This window comes from Scaptodrosophila lebanonensis, unplaced genomic scaffold, assembly GCF_003285725.1.
Source record: "Scaptodrosophila lebanonensis strain 11010-0011.00,11010-0021.00 unplaced genomic scaffold, SlebRS2 tig00000001-arrow-pilon, whole genome shotgun sequence".
NCBI classification, from domain to species: domain Eukaryota; kingdom Metazoa; phylum Arthropoda; class Insecta; order Diptera; family Drosophilidae; genus Scaptodrosophila; species Scaptodrosophila lebanonensis.
In genome coordinates this window covers 8,511,903-8,528,066 of record NW_022060529.1, presented here as the reverse complement: position 1 = coordinate 8,528,066, position 16,164 = coordinate 8,511,903, and the positions used below count along the sequence as shown (strand labels likewise).

Sequence of the window (16,164 nt, the reverse complement as noted above, 5' to 3'; positions counted from 1 at the left end):
ACATCGCTGCCTCATCAATTTGTTCGGCTTGCAGATAATAAAATACGCGTAACTGATATTTATGATGCTGGGCCATTTTATATTATTTATTATTGTTGTTACTAGGGCGCAAGCTGCTTAGTTTGTTATTAATAAGTCTGCTCAATGCCGCTGCTGCTAGTATTGTCTTCATTGTTGTTGTCTACATTCATTAGATGCTGCCAATAGCAATTTTATAAGTCCATGGACCATGTTGAAGAGAGTGCTGCTGATGCTGACGAATATAAGAAGGACAACGATACCAGCACCACATCTATCCTATGCAAAGTAACGATTTTCCGCATTAAAATTGACAGTCAATCAATCAATCACAGCTTCAACATTGCCTCATCAATGGCGTGTAGCATTCTCAGGAAAATTGTCAAAATGAAATTTGTGTATTTCATTCGCTTGTTCCCCCTTGCACGACTAGAGTCTTGGAATTTACAGTCTGTTATAAAATTCAAAGAGGGAGAAAACAAAAACGATTTATTTAGCATATAAAAGCAAATGTAGCGCAATTGCAATGAGGCAGTAGTATAAAAAGTAAAAGGCAGCGAATTGATTTCATTAATTTAAGTAAATTCCTTTTAATTTGAACGCATAATCAGCACGCATACAATGGCTTCGCAGACTCCACGAATGAAGGGGCTGTCCTGATGCCCTGATGCCCTGCTGCCAACTAGCATAAAATTATATGCCGCGCACAAAAGTATGCCAAGCTTCAATGTCATGCGGCCGTTTCCGGTGGCGATCCCCCACAGCGATTTCATAGCCTGGCTGGCATTTTAATGCGCCATTCACATGCGTGCCCATTTTTATTTTTATTCGCTGTATTTTCCTTCTTCATTTTGATTTTCTTCTAATTTGCGCTTATTTAGTTGCGCCTCCGCTTTTATTCGCATTCATTCGCAGTCGGCCTGGCCTCACTGGGCACTCACATCGTCCACCATGCACCTTCTCCGTCACCCACTCACCATCCACCGACCACACAATCCCCTTGCCTACTGAGACTGCCATGGTTGTCTGCCAGGCACCTCCACAACAAGTACTAGTCATTGACTTGTGTGCGTGTCGAAAGCTGAAAGCTGATTTCATTTCGTTTTTTACTTTGCCTGACTCTTATGCCCGGCCAACGGCTACTGAATGTCATAAACAGTTGGACTCATAATTGCTGCTTCTCCCGCTGCGTTTGCTTTGAATGCCTCTGAGTGTTAGAACTTAGCATTACAAAGAGAAATGTTAATGAGCGTCTATGCTTTTAGATGATAATTCTTTGCTTTTTTTGGGGAGACAACAAAAAGCATATTACCTGCATAGATTAACCAGAGCCATTTAATGGTCCGCTATCTCAGGGTTTTTCAAGATAATCTAAAACCGATTACGATAATACTTTTTAGTAAGGCACAAAAGCAACCCTAAATTGATGTTTTTATAATTTATTGAATCAACTATAATTATTCTGACAAAAAATGTGACTCCTGCATTAGCGCATTATTTTACTAATGGTACTATTGGCATTTGGGTGCTAACAGGGGTCTTAATCATGAATCGTTATCATTCTACAATTATTTATCCAATTTGTCAAATACATTTGTTGTGGACAAAAGGGGTTTTTGTGAGTTTTTTAACGAAGCTAATGGAGATATTCCGAATTCTTGTGATGTCAATGAGGACTAAGCGCGCATTCCGCGTCACTGCGTTATCTTTTTGATATTTCACTTATCTACCAGATTATACACATTTTCGAATTTATTTATTACACGCTTCACTTGCTGGGCAAATTATAAACACAAAAAGAGGTGCGTAATTTTCACAGCTCATGCACCATTGAATAAATTAAATGCAAATTTGATAATTTCAACTGCTCGTCACTTTTTTCCAATAAATGGCAATAAAAATGCTATCGAAAAGAGATTAAATTATTTGTAGATGAATAATACTGTAATTCGGATTCATTTTAGTCCTTTATTTATATCCAACAATATGCTCTGGCTAATGCTAGTGTTTCTTACCCCTTAGTCACTATGCGACATTCATGAATGCATATTCTTGGCATTCATCCGGAAGCCAGTAGAAATCTGCATAGCTCACTTATGTCAATAGCTGGCGGCTCTTTGAAGTGACGACAAAGGCGGAACAGGTGAAATAAAATACAAACACGCTAGTTCTCTTAGCTGCAGTTGCTGGCGGTACGTCACTGTGCCTTCACTTTGAAACTCAAGCTTGTAATTGCACTTGTATATATGTATGTGTATAGGTACACATTTATGTATATGTCTGCCGACCACTTGTCAGTTTGGCGTGACAGTGTCGCACCTCGGGCCAGCCGACAAATTCAATGGCGAAAACTTCAGGTCTCACAGAGCCCGTTGCGCTTTCCAGCACACATTTATTTTTCACACCTTCAAGTGGGAAGCACAAGTAGCCATGGCAGTGAAAAAAAAAACTAACCAACATCAAAGGTTGTGTCTTAAAATGCAGTTAGGGGCCAGGAAGAGCAACTACATTTAAGGCCCGCTGTCCATTTTTCACCCACTCAGCTCAGCTCCGGGCAGGGCTAGCCAGCCCGGCTTTGAAAGTTTACGACAGCGCGATTAGCTCATGTCGTTTATTTTTGTGAACTTTGTCGGTTTCAGTCAGTCAGCCAGCCCATTGGCCCATTGGCCCACCTGCCGAAAGTGCAACAATGCGGGTGGCTGGTGAGATGTGGCGGCGACTGAGGAGACAGTTCATGTGCAAAAGAAACAGTGAGCTTTTTGTGCAACCGAGTGGCAATGTGCCGTGCGGATCTGCACCGACAACTTTAATAAGATTCCTATTTCCTTTTACCACATGCCATGGCACATAGTAGAAGGCTGCGAAACTGCTCAAGACTTCCTAAATGTTTAGTTTTGCTCTCGGGTACTGGGCTGGCAGTTGGAGTTTGTTGAATGCGACGCGTGCATTGCAAATAACTTTGCCAATTTTCAAACTTTATCTGTTCAGTTCGGTTCACTGCGGTTGCGTTTCATTTTCACTTCACAGCTGCTCCTTTTTGCTCATTGCAGCCACATCTTGGTTCCTTTTCTTTTTCCAAGCTATATGTAATTGAATTTCGAACTTGCGAAAGTCAATTTTCGCAATTAAGCCGCTAAAAAGTTTCGCCACGCTGCACATGAAACGTGATTTCTGCTGCACTCGGCTCACACACATACACACACAAATACACATGCCCATCATCGTGGAAAGGTCGAATGGACGAAGGTCCATTGTAAGCGCAAAACCATTCATTTGTCTATTTCCTTTTCATTTCAGGCAATGTCTTTGTAATTGCTGCCATTATACTGGAACGCAATCTGCAGAATGTGGCCAACTACTTGGTGGCCTCGCTCGCTGTGGCCGATCTGTTTGTTGCCTGTCTGGTTATGCCATTGGGTGCAGTCTACGAGGTGAGCAGAGTGCGAATTATAGCATTTAAGAACTAAAATACAAAAGTAATTTCTTCAAACAATTTCATCAACGACTTCGTGCGAACGACTTTATGCTCATCTATAAAGACCCACGTTTAAACTCGTTTCAGTATACATTAGGGATGTAAGTCGAAGGGAAAACATCGATGTTGATGTACATCGATGTCCCTTTTTCAAAAATCGATGCATCGCAAAAAACATCGATGCATCGATGTTTTAAAAAATTGACTTTCCATAGAAAAACAGCTATTATTAGGGGGAAATTAAACAGCGATGTTTGAATTAAAAAATGTTTATATATCAAGAGAGAATTTCACAGCATTATACTTAATGTTGTTAATCAAAAAAGTACTCAAAAAGTACTAGCTGACTTTTGATGAACTTGTATGGCTTACTTAAAAAAAACTGATTATATACAGTTTTAAAAACAACGACGCGTTGCAGCTACACCTTTTAAGCATATTAAGTGTAACATAATGTACGAAATAAAGAAGATCTCAAAAATTAAAATATAAATAAAATGTATATTAAAAAATATAACAAAAAATAATTTATAATACAAATATACCTTCTTCGGTAAGCCACACAAAGAAATGTGACCGCCCAACAAAAAACCGATGGTTCGACTATCGGAAAACATCGATGCATCGTGCTCGAAATATCTATGTTTTTTACATCCCTAGTACATCCCTACATATAGTACTTATGCTTTTTAGGCAGTTATCGCCCATTATAATATAACATAACAGATTAATGTAGAAATTCAGATAGACAAATTTGATAAAATATTTTCGGATTGATATTTTTAATTTTTTTATTTTTTAAAATTACAATTAGTTTCGAATGCTAACAGATAAAATCTATTAATAAAGATCAGTATCTTTTGGTGTCGCAAGCTACCAACTGAAACATTTAGATAATTACTATATTTCTAATTTACATAAACTGTTGCTTCGTACATCCTGCCGAGCATGCGCTTGTGCCAATGGTTAGCTAATAGCTCGAAACAAAAGACAATTGTAGATATTAGTAATCCAAGAACGAGGATTAAAAATACAGGCTGCAAAAAACGCGTGGATAACGGATACTGGCGAATCATCTCGGACGTTTCCTTTTTAAGTAACCCAGATTCCACTGCCTGCCACAGCGCTTTATCCATCCATTTTTGGAATAATCCCATTTCAAATGAAGTCAAAATAAATTCTTTTAGGGGTACCGCAAAAGGAGATTCTCGCATTACAGGCATCATCATCAGTCGCGGTACCGAGCAGAGCTTGTTTCCGGCCAAGCGCAGCTTGGGATGTGCCAACTGCTGCTGTACAAGCGCAAGAACTGGCCATTGATGGGCACCAATTACGTAGGCGTAGCTTTCATTCAATTCAATAAGATGCTGTCGTAGGGTCTTCGTGTCTACTACGAGCAGGCGATCTAAAAGCTGGCGCGGTAAATAGTTAGGCTCGAACAGATATATCCGCTGATGTTCGTGAACCATTATGCGCAGATTTGTTGCCCGAAAGGTCGCCACATCCGTGATCTCCAGATTGGGGCGCCATACGGTCAAGGCCATGGAGAGTTCACTCGCAAAAATGCATTGTGCTAAGACGACACAAAACTCGTAGAAGGCTACGAGCATCATCTCTGACAAACGCAGACGATTCAACTCGCTGTTGGACGCTCCTACGCAGAGTTGAAGGCGAATTAAATACCACAGCTGCGAGCTGATCGACATAATTCGCTTGCTTAGTCGCTTTATAAACATAAATACAGTCAAGAAAATAATATTTGTTATAAGCCAGTAGAAGATGTGAACATGCAAATGGGCAAATCGAATTGGTAGAACTGATATCCTATTAGGCACGATAATGCAGGCATTAGTTGCCATCAGAATACAACCAGTTTCCATTCGGCTGTAGTTAAATGCCAGACTGACAAGTGTGTCGCTTTTATTTAAAAGATCGACGCTGTTTCTGGGTGGCAGCTTCATGGTGCCATTCATATGCCTGATAAACTCTGACATCAGGAAACCCAATAGTCCGCCAATGCTGAGATTGCCTCCCGTTAAGTCTTTCTGAGCTGACGAGTTAAGCTGTAATGAGAAAATTTAGATAAATTATCAAAAATGTGCTTTAATATTTGAACTTTGCCAATTCACGTTCATATGTACCTTGACTAAAGTATTCCTTTTAAATCAGTTATCACAGATTACTACTCACCCAAAATAACATAGGGATGTCCTCATACTCAGGTATTGAGAAATGATAGCCACTAAGGAGTCGCCTCCTCGCAACATTGAAATTTCTACGCACGTTGAAAAAATATGTTGTTATATTGTAAATTGTCACTTCTGGGAAAGCCTTGTAGCTGAATAGTTCATAGTCGTTGTTCGCATTTAATGCAGTCTTTGGCCGTAGGCAGGCAAGTGTAACAAAGAAAAAAAGCTTGTCAAGGCACCAGCTGAAAAAGTCTCTTAATTGAGATTCACTAAATGACTTTGAATTGGGCGATTCATACACAAAAATTATGAATAAACCATGAATGGCAAACAAGGCGTCATCAACCGTCTGAAGCATAGGATCGTCCATACCACTGAATAAAACTACAACCACGCTCCAGGTCCCAATAATATGTTGGAGTCTGCCAATTTTTGGACCAGCCACAATCACAGGCCGATTAAATTGTTCAACTAATTTCTTTTCAAGAGGGCTGCTGGAGCCAAGCTCAAGATTTCCAAAAAATGTCACAATGCACCTGACGCTGCTAATTCGGTCCACTACCTCGATTACCCTACACATGAACTGGTTTTCAAAGTCACTGTTCACCACCGTCTGCAACTGGCAGCCTACAGGACTGGGCAGTAAAAGAATAGTCCAAAGTATAGCCAGCTTCATGGCTGAAGAACTTCTATATACCGAAGCTTTTTCGAACTGGCTTTTAAAGCCACAAATGCTTATTTAAGCAGTTATTAAGTGCCATTATAAAATGACCATCGCATTGAACGCAACAGTGACGGCTCCCTGATGTCGCATAAAAGTTAATAAGCCATAAACTTTTATTGTCTATTTGAATTGCACGCTGACACATTTTATGTTCTGCCCACAGATCAGCCAAGGCTGGATACTTGGACCAGAGCTATGCGACATTTGGACCTCGTGCGATGTCCTTTGCTGCACAGCCTCTATTCTGCACTTGGTGGCCATAGCTGTGGACCGGTAAGTAATTAAAAATATATCTACGCCAATTTACATTTAATTTGCGACAACAAATCTGACTCACTTATACCAATACACAGATATATGTATGTACGGGTATGTACATTAGTTGAGTGTAAAACATGCTAGCATGCTGTCACATCATACGTGCGTGCGCATGTGTCCGTGTGTGTTTATTTTAAGCAAATCAATCAATCAATGTTTAAAACATGTCAAATATCTTTACAAATCCACTTTGCAACATTATGTAGCGAATACGTGGCTGCAAAAGTGCACAGTGATTCCAAATACGAATATTCCAGGAGCAATCATAGCCTCTTAACCGCTTCACCGGAATATATTTGAATAAGTCAGAAATAAATAAAATAATGCAAAATATATTCTTATATTACAAACATAAAATGGAAGAAAATATTTTATTTATTTTATTTTATTTTATTTTTATTTTATTTATTTTGAATTATTTATTAATTTGGATTTAAACTGTAATATCCCAGTATAAATATTTTTTATTAACATATTTTTCCATTTAAGGGTGAAATATAATACAGTCTTATAACATATTCAAGTAGGTAAAAATATGCATTCTGTTATATGCATATATGTATATATTTATTCTTATGCATTGAACTATTTCAGTTCAATAATGCAATGTAATTACTTCCAGTAGGTCCAGACACTGTGCTGGTAGCTTTTGACGTCCACCTGCGTACATGTACAATTATACCCTTGCAGAAACAAAGCTGTTTTCCGTACTCGAAATGTGCCAAAGCATTTTGCTGGATCCAAATCGGTGGCCACACATAAATGGCCAATGAACTGAAGGTCCACCGGTTTGGACCTGTGGCAGTCTGGTCGTCTCCCTTCAATGCCGTCATATGTCACATAATGGCTGTATCAATCTGCCATAATGCTTGTGACATGGATCAGTGACTGTTTGATTGGCGGCTGCTGGCATATCATCAATCAACATACAGCAAACATTTCAATAGCATAACAAAAGAAGGCGAAGCAGAAAATGAATTGAATTTTATTCACCAGCTATAAAATGACAAGAAAAACAAAGTTGAAGTCCCGTTTTATATAGCTGTGATATGACCTTATATTTCCTTCCTCTAGCTTGTGGCTAGGCAGCTAATTTCTCTACAAATATACATAAAATGCACTCCCATTTTAACAACAAATTCGGTTTATTTTCATGGCCGCCCTGCACACAATAAGTCCAGCAAATTGGTAGCAGCTCGATACTTTCATTTTTATTTGCCAATTGTCGTATACGTAATGCGCCAATGTGCAATAGGAACGACAATGCCAATGGCAAACGCAATAGCAATTGCAATAGCAATTGCAATGGCGTGGGCAACGGTATTTTGTATACTGTATTTAATGAGCACTTAGCAGCCGAAATTCCAGCAAATTAGTATGCCAAAGCAAATACTCAAGTGGGTAACGGCGGCAACGTGTCGTATGCGGAATGCAATACACAATGCATTTGATTGTAAAATTAAATTTCATTGCATAGCCAAGCCCGCATAAGTGTAGCCCTGGCAAAATAATTCGTTTAGCCGCTCGAGCGCTATTTGCTGCAGGTACTCGTATAATGGGAATAACAGTACGCTGATACGATGCAATTATATCGCGGTTTCAATTAGCATAAACAATAACACGAACCCATAGAATCGCAATAAATAATGCAATTTGATGAGCGAACAAACAGGTTTTTGTTTCTGTTTTTGAATCTTTCAATTATGATATTGCATACAAATGCATTTTTGTTCTCTTAGCCACAGTTATGAGCAGCAAACACTGCGGTAGATGCCCATGAATTTTCAATAAATTGCATCGCTGATTAAAATTTTAGAGCCCACACGCATTTAGAAGTTCTACTTTTTAAACTAATTAGCGAAATTGTTTGATTAGCTTTGAAATGTAATGAATGCAAAAGGATGAAGTTGAAAAACGAATTGCGAAATGCGCGAACAATGATTTCCTCATTCCATCCAATTGAAAAGAAAATGTGTGCCATTCCGTTGAATGCTTTTCATATAATTGGCGTGCCCATCAAATTCCGTAGGGAACAATTTTGCTTGACACATGCCAATTGTAAATTCTATATATGTATAGAAAATTGCCTGTCAATAAATAAAATAAGTCGGACTACACATAGATGCTGGGTTCATCTAAGGCGCAACAGCATCACCGATGGCTGCTTAATATGCGAAGCCAAATGGCCCGCAGCCTAACGGCCGTCATCTCATCAAAAGGTATTTGCATGTCAGCCAGGCCGAAACAAACTTAAAGCAAGCTCATGGCAATTTTGGTTGGTATTTGGTTGTTATGAGCAAACCAAAAAGTATGCAAATGCCGTTTCGTGACAGTGTTGATAACGTGTCTTCTTGAGTGGCAAGTAATTTTTAGAACGCCTGCCAGTTTCTACGAAAGACAAGCCAAATCCCTTGCATGCCATTTTCCGGAAGAAGGATGTCCACATTAGGAAAACAATTAGAGCGTCTTACTTGGTTATACATCTTATTTGTTAGTTGTCACTTGATATTTTAAATAAAATACCATTTTATCACCAAATGAAATGAAAATTAATGTGCTTTTAAGCAAGCTGCCTAAAAGTATGCAAAGCTTTCCTGTTGCTGCCGAAGGATGCCTCTCCTTGCCTTCGCCATTCCACCATTCCGCCATTTCGCCTATTCCTGTGCATTAATAAATTAAGTTTGTCAAACGGCCCTCTGGCAGTTGGGCCGAAGAGCTCCCCCTTTCACCTCCCTCTCTTTTATGTGTAAATATGTGAGTGCCAGCGAATGATAAATAGTTGCTGAAATTCGACTACAATAATATTTGCAAGTATTTGTCGTTACGAGCCGACGACGACATTGTCGTTGGAATCATTGGCACAGGGCGCCCCTGCTGCTTCTTGCCTCTTGCCACGATGCCTTGGCGATGACAATGTTCTACTTCTGCTTCTTAAGCAACAACAGCATCAACATCAACAACAACATGCTGAACAGGAACCTTAGCAACAACTGTCTCTTGGCTGTTGCCGAGTTCATTTTCCATGTCAGTAATTTTTAAGCAATTAAGACAAAGTGCCAACAATATTTACGAAAACGTTGCCCATGTATTTTTGTGGGCATTGTGCATGGGGGCGCAAAAACAAAAGCAGCCAAAATAAAAAAGGTTAAATACATATATACATACATACATACTTAGTATATATACTCGTGCATAAACATTGTACAAATATACGGAGGCCACGACAACGAAAATGCCACAAATACGAATAGAGCCACACAACCAGGCACCGACGCACAGTGGGGTACTGAAACAAAAAATGTTCTCTTAGACAAGACAGAAATCATTTTAACTAATTTAATTATTATAAGTATAAATAAGTAAATAAGCAAATAGAGGCAAGTTTAAAGTTTGTTTTAAACGAGTAAACAAATTGTACAATCTTGTATGCAATTAATTTCACTTGCACGCAATTTAATTTGCTTGTTTCTGTCCGGATATACCAAGAGCCCTTGGCATTTCCATGTGCTTCTGTAGTCCGTAAAGAACAGGGTATATATTAGGTTTGACAAACATATTCTGTAGAGGAAATTGTGATAGAAATTGCTTTAAATAAGTAAACATATCATAAGATTATTTTCAACATACAGAAAGTAATCTTAATTTTTTAAAATTAAATTTGATTGTGATACAAAGACAACAAAAATAAATTATTTAAGAATAAAAAAAACTGCTTCTATTAACTCAGATATACACAATTTTAAATTAAAACCAGGTTTTGGTTCAATGGCCCCACTGTATGATACAGTGTACGGCATACAAAAATGCTGGACGGGCAACAAAAACGCACTGAAAACGACAAATGGCGCATAACCATTAATCTTTATGCGGCTCTGCCGTGATCATTTCTGATGCCATTGACGCTGCTGTACTGCTGTCGATAGTAAAATATATGCACATACATAAATCGCACCAATACTAACTCCACAAACACACACACTCACGAAGGCACGCATACATTTTATGGTCTGTGTGCTGCTGACGTCATTATTAGTAAGCAAGCCAGTTGTGATTGTGTTTTAATAAATGACAAATGCCCAGTGTCCACTGAAAGCAAACTTTTATTTTTCCGCCAGCATTGAACATTACATCGGGTCATAGACCGGATGACTTTCAATTCTGTTCAACATTTTCTCATGCCGAGTCCAGCCCCTGTGGAGCACTCCATGTTGCAACCGGACCCATCCCGGGCACTCGCCCATTGTCATACTTAACCGCAACCACTTTGCGCCCACTAAGGCCACTAATGGCAGCTGTCCACAATGTTCGACCAACTATATAGGCATGTTGTATATGCTTGTACTATATGGCTGACGTTTGGTCTGACTATTGTTGTTGATGTTGTAGTCTTGCCACGGACCAGCAGTGTATGACATATTCAATTAAATTTCAATTAAGTTAACATAGTTTTCGTAAATATTTTACCATTTAGCACTTAAAACGTAATTACATGTTCATATTCGACGTTGTTGCCGCTTTCGTTGTCGTTGTTTGGCCACTCGGTTGGCTTTTTTGCCAGCCTAACCGCAACTGAACGAAGCGGCGGCAACAGCCGCTGCCACGCCCATCCTGTTTCCACAAATGTGCTTTCATGTAATTGTAATTGTTGTTGTCACATCGTTTTTGTACAATTATTACACTATCACACCTAAGTATGCGGACAACCAAATGTTATCCAAATATTTCATTTCATGTTAAACTTGTTTATTTATAAAGCATTCACCAATTCCATTTGCAAAAATCGAGTAAGCGAGTAGTTAAATTTTGATAAGAATGAGCCACATTCCAATTTAAAATACGAAGACAGCAAAACAAGGCAAAAAACTTTTGCGAACAAAGGTCCATTTTAACAAGAGAGAACGCTACAGTCGAGCAAGCCCGAGGTATATGCGCCCATAGCAGAAGCAAAAAGAGGAAGAAGAAGAGCGAACTTGTTGCTGCAGCTTGGTGGGGTTGCTCTGGAGAGAATTTGTTTCCCTAATAACTTTTCTTAGAATTGACCGAATTGGATAAAATTAAACAACAGTAGATAATTATATATAAATGATGTGTGCAAGTTTGGTTTGAAATGTGGACGCTATTGACGAAATTCTGCAGCAGGGGAAAGGGGGGAACATGAAAAAAAAATAAAATAAACTCGTCCTTTCTCGGACCTAGGAGAATCTGGATACCAACATTGGTTATTCTAGCTTTTATAGTTTCTGAGATCCTTGCGTTCATCCAGACGGACAGACGGACGGACGGACGGACAGACGGACGGACGGACGGACATGTCTAGATCGATTTCTCTCGTCATGCTGATTCAGAATATATATACTATATGGGGCGGAGATGCTTCCTTCTGCATGTTACATATTTTTCACAAACCTAATATACCCTTTTTACCCTACGGGTACAGGGTATAAAAATTAGATTTGCGAAAGTCACAGAAATATGTCGCATAAAATTGAATGGAGCGGCCTCATAAACACTCACTTAACAAAGTTTATTTTGCCCTTGCATACTCATTTACTTGATGGCTACACATTTTAAGTATCAAGTTTCTTCTGGATCCCATTTCTGTTAAATTGCAATTCTAAGCATTTAAGGATTTAAACAGACCTTAATAATCTCATCTTCATGAGAATTTACAACATAATACAGTATTCACATTCTTTATCTTATTATTCGAAAAAACGCTTTGTTCGTTTCATATAATGATATAAATTTCTTTTATATGTATTAGATATTCTGTCTCATAACTTTATTACATTTTCTATAACAAGGTACTCGAAAAGTTGTTAAAGGCACCTGTATGGCTGGCTCCGAGCAAGTCTGCGCACATTTTGCATTATGCTAATGGTTAAGCAGACTTCAGCCATCGCGTTCACAGCACCGCACCATGCTCCTCTGAATAGGAGAGCTTCCCTCGTAGCCACAATGTTCATATGCAATTTAGCTGCTGGCTGAAAATTTCAGCGAGCATTTTTTTAATTGCAATTGTTTGCATTTTAGCAAGACAACAATGCACCAAACAACGGGTGCCTATTTTATGGCAAGCGCTCAAAATTCTAAAATTGTAAGCAACATAGTAGTTCGATGCAATTTCTATTCATAATGAAACCAAAATCACCTAAATATGGAGTTGACAGTCGTGTATGTTTTAATCAAACGTAATTCTGATACATATTTATATTTTACTATCACTCGTATTATTGCATTATTGTACCAAGATTGGTAATTCTAGTTGTCACGCCTTCCTAAATCATCGTATTTATACAGAAGGAAATCGTCGCCGACAGATGGACAACGCTATATCGACTCTTGTCGTCTTGAAGAGGTTATACTATATATACTTTGTAGGGTCTTCCACTCTTTCGAATGAATTCGATTTAATGTAATATTTTCCGGATATTAGAATACAAGTAATAACCTTTAAATAATATATTTGATTCATGCAATTTTTTAATTTCTTTCTTTCTTTGTGTGTGTGCTGAGGAAAGTGCTTTTCAAATGTTTAATGAGACAAAGTAGGAAAACAGACAGGCTGCGGGGAAGTGGAGCAGTGGAGCCTGCGACTCAAAATAAACTGCCAGCTAAGCAATAAAACCGGATATGTTACTAAGACATTTATGTTATCTTTTAATGCCTTGGCAACATTTGCCAGCAGCAAGTTTAACTGCCACATACACACAGACACACACACACACACATATGACCGAAAATGTAATGGCAATTACATGCACTGGCAATGAGGTGTTTGTTACATTTAAACGCTGCCTTTGTGTCCTCCTTGCGCAAATTCAATGAACTGGTGACGGCTCTGGCATCTAAGTTCATAAAACTAACAGAAAACATAAATGAAATGGCTTTAACTGTCGTCAGTGTCTGAATAGGTGTGTGTGCGCGTTCTGCACGCTGCGCATATTCCATCTCGATTAGCAGGGCTTGACATAATTCTAATGATTTATGTATCGTATATGCTAGACAGCATTACAAAATGGCTCAATCAATATTTACGAGTAACTTTAACGCACACACACACGCACCCAGTAGATGTATTTACTCGTAAGATTACGTCTTGCTGTATGTATGTTCAGATGTGCGGGTCTGGCCCGACATTTTGGCTCCAATGTTAATTATGCACACGGTATCTAAGGCTGATAAGTCAACATACACGTGCCGCACAAAGTTCAGCGTGCACACAAGCTTAGATTTACGCACAAAAACACTCTCCCACACTCTCACAAAAGGTAAGTTCATGCACGTGCCTTGCCTTCGCATTAAACTAAATTAACTTGCGTACTTACAGTGCCACATAATACAACACTATAGCCATAGTTGTACATATAACTTGTAACTTTAGTTCTTCGTGAAGGGAAATGACGCCTCTCTAAATCTCTTGGCAATGCAAATGATGTATTTGTCCGAATAAAAGCATATTCTACGTAGTTATAAAACAAACTTTCAGGCAAATGTCACTGCTTGCATAAGTAAACATGGGGAAAATCTATAGCACGCTTTAAGGCTGCCTGACAAGCCGTAATTAAAGTTTCTAAATAAAACTGTCAAACTGCTGGCGACACTGACTAACCACAGGGAGAAGCAATAATTAGAGCAAGCTGCAGCTGAAATATTTCATTTAAATGGCACACCGCAAAAGTCGTAACCAAGATGAATTACAATTCTATAACTGTCACAGTGGCAACCCGAAAACCGAAACTGTGTCCGAGTGTGCGTAATTTGAATTTCACAAATAAATTCAACGCCTTTTTGTCTATTTGTGTGGTTGGCGTGTGCCGCCGCCTGCCAACGCATAAATCAAAATAATTGCAGACGTTGCCCAAAACCTAAATACACTCCCAAACTCAGCCTTAGACCCAGACCCCAACCCAGACCCCAGCCCAGACCCCAGCCGAGACCTCGACACATCCCATTCCTTATTAAGTTCCAGGCCTGGCCACAAACAGCAACATGATTAATCAGTTGAAATAAATTGAATTTCAAATAAATCAAGTGAATTTCTATGGAATGGACATAACATAGGTTGCCACCACCACTGTTGTTGACAAGAGGCTTGTTTCAAGTGTGCGGTGCAAATTCAACCAACAGTGGTTGGCAAATTGAAATTTTTTTTAGAAAATTAAAATGCTTGGCAAATACTACATTAAAAGTTCCTAAATAAATTCTGATAAAATAAAACTAAAACAAGCGTAATGAAAGGAATAAGGAACAAAGACAAAAAAAATTATAACAAACGGACTAACTAAAAGCACATTTAGGGCAATTTTTGGCTGGACTGTTTTATGAAAATTACTTATCCACTCACATTTCCCGCAAACATTGAGAACTTTGCGGTGCTATTAAGCCGTAAGCCACTATCTGTGTGTACAAGTATGTGTGTTTGCGTTTGAGGTCTCTTCGTGTGTATTTATTTTTGCGTTTAGCACAGTTTGCGCACGCCGTGTGATTAATGGTCGGTTGTTGGTCGAACAAAACTTTTGGCCAGCAACTTTGCCAAAGCCAGAACAAGCTGGAGCCCCAATTCCAAATCCAAAACCAAAAGCAAATAGCTTGAACAGCAGGCGGCTATCCTGCAAAGCCAGCTAGATGGTCAGTCAACCATTTATCCACTTCAAATTTCCTTTAAATATACTTATACACTATATGAATATGTAGGTTTCTACTCATATACATACTTAGAACACGTTGTGTATGTATTAAACTATACTGTATGTTTTTATATTGATTCTCCATTTATTTTTGAAATAAGTAAATCTTGAAGTAAAAAATATGAGAGTCAGCTGCCATAGAAAACTCCAAATGGTTCCATTATGGGAAACCGCGACTTAAATGAAAATAGGCTTTCAGAAGATTAATATACTCTGTCAATTCGGAAATGAAAAATTGTCCACTAATTATGTTAATATGTTATGCCAATACAGCTCTTTCAAATTTGTGGATAACATTTATTAGTGTGCTTTCTCTCTCAGTGCACACTTGCATTCTATGTTCATGCCTGACATGCACAAACATTCGCTCATGTATGTGAAAGCAATAAATTAGCTCCCAACTTGTGTGTCTAGGCACTGTTAATGACGTGCTAAAAAAAAAGCGTACTGCCAGGCGATTTCAGAGTCATAAACTTAAACGCTACACTTGCAACCACTTAAAACCGTCGTCGTCAGGCCATTGGCTGTTGAAAGCCAATGCCTCGTTATTTATTTTTATGCGTTAACTGCCGGCACGTTCAAATCGCAATCGACACATATAGAAAGCAGCGCTCACTCGTCAGCACTGTTTAATCTCAAAACACAGGGATGTACATACAATAAATTCCACATTGAAGAGCACGAGACGTGGCAAAAAGGCGTAACAATTACATCGAGCGAAAAATCATCATATTATCAACAAATTGGGAA

At 38.7% G+C, this 16,164-nt stretch overlaps 1 protein-coding gene across 1 annotated transcript in view; it reads left to right on the top strand.

The window, feature by feature from the left end:
• LOC115625692 (5-hydroxytryptamine receptor 2A) overlaps positions 1-16,164 on the top strand; it is an 80,043-nt gene that overhangs the window by 35,130 nt on the left and 28,749 nt on the right. The window contains exons 4-5 of the mRNA XM_030520836.1: positions 3,316-3,449; positions 6,570-6,679. Coding sequence (XP_030376696.1) covers positions 3,316-3,449; positions 6,570-6,679 — 244 coding nt within the window. The remainder of the gene's footprint in view (positions 1-3,315; positions 3,450-6,569; positions 6,680-16,164) is intronic.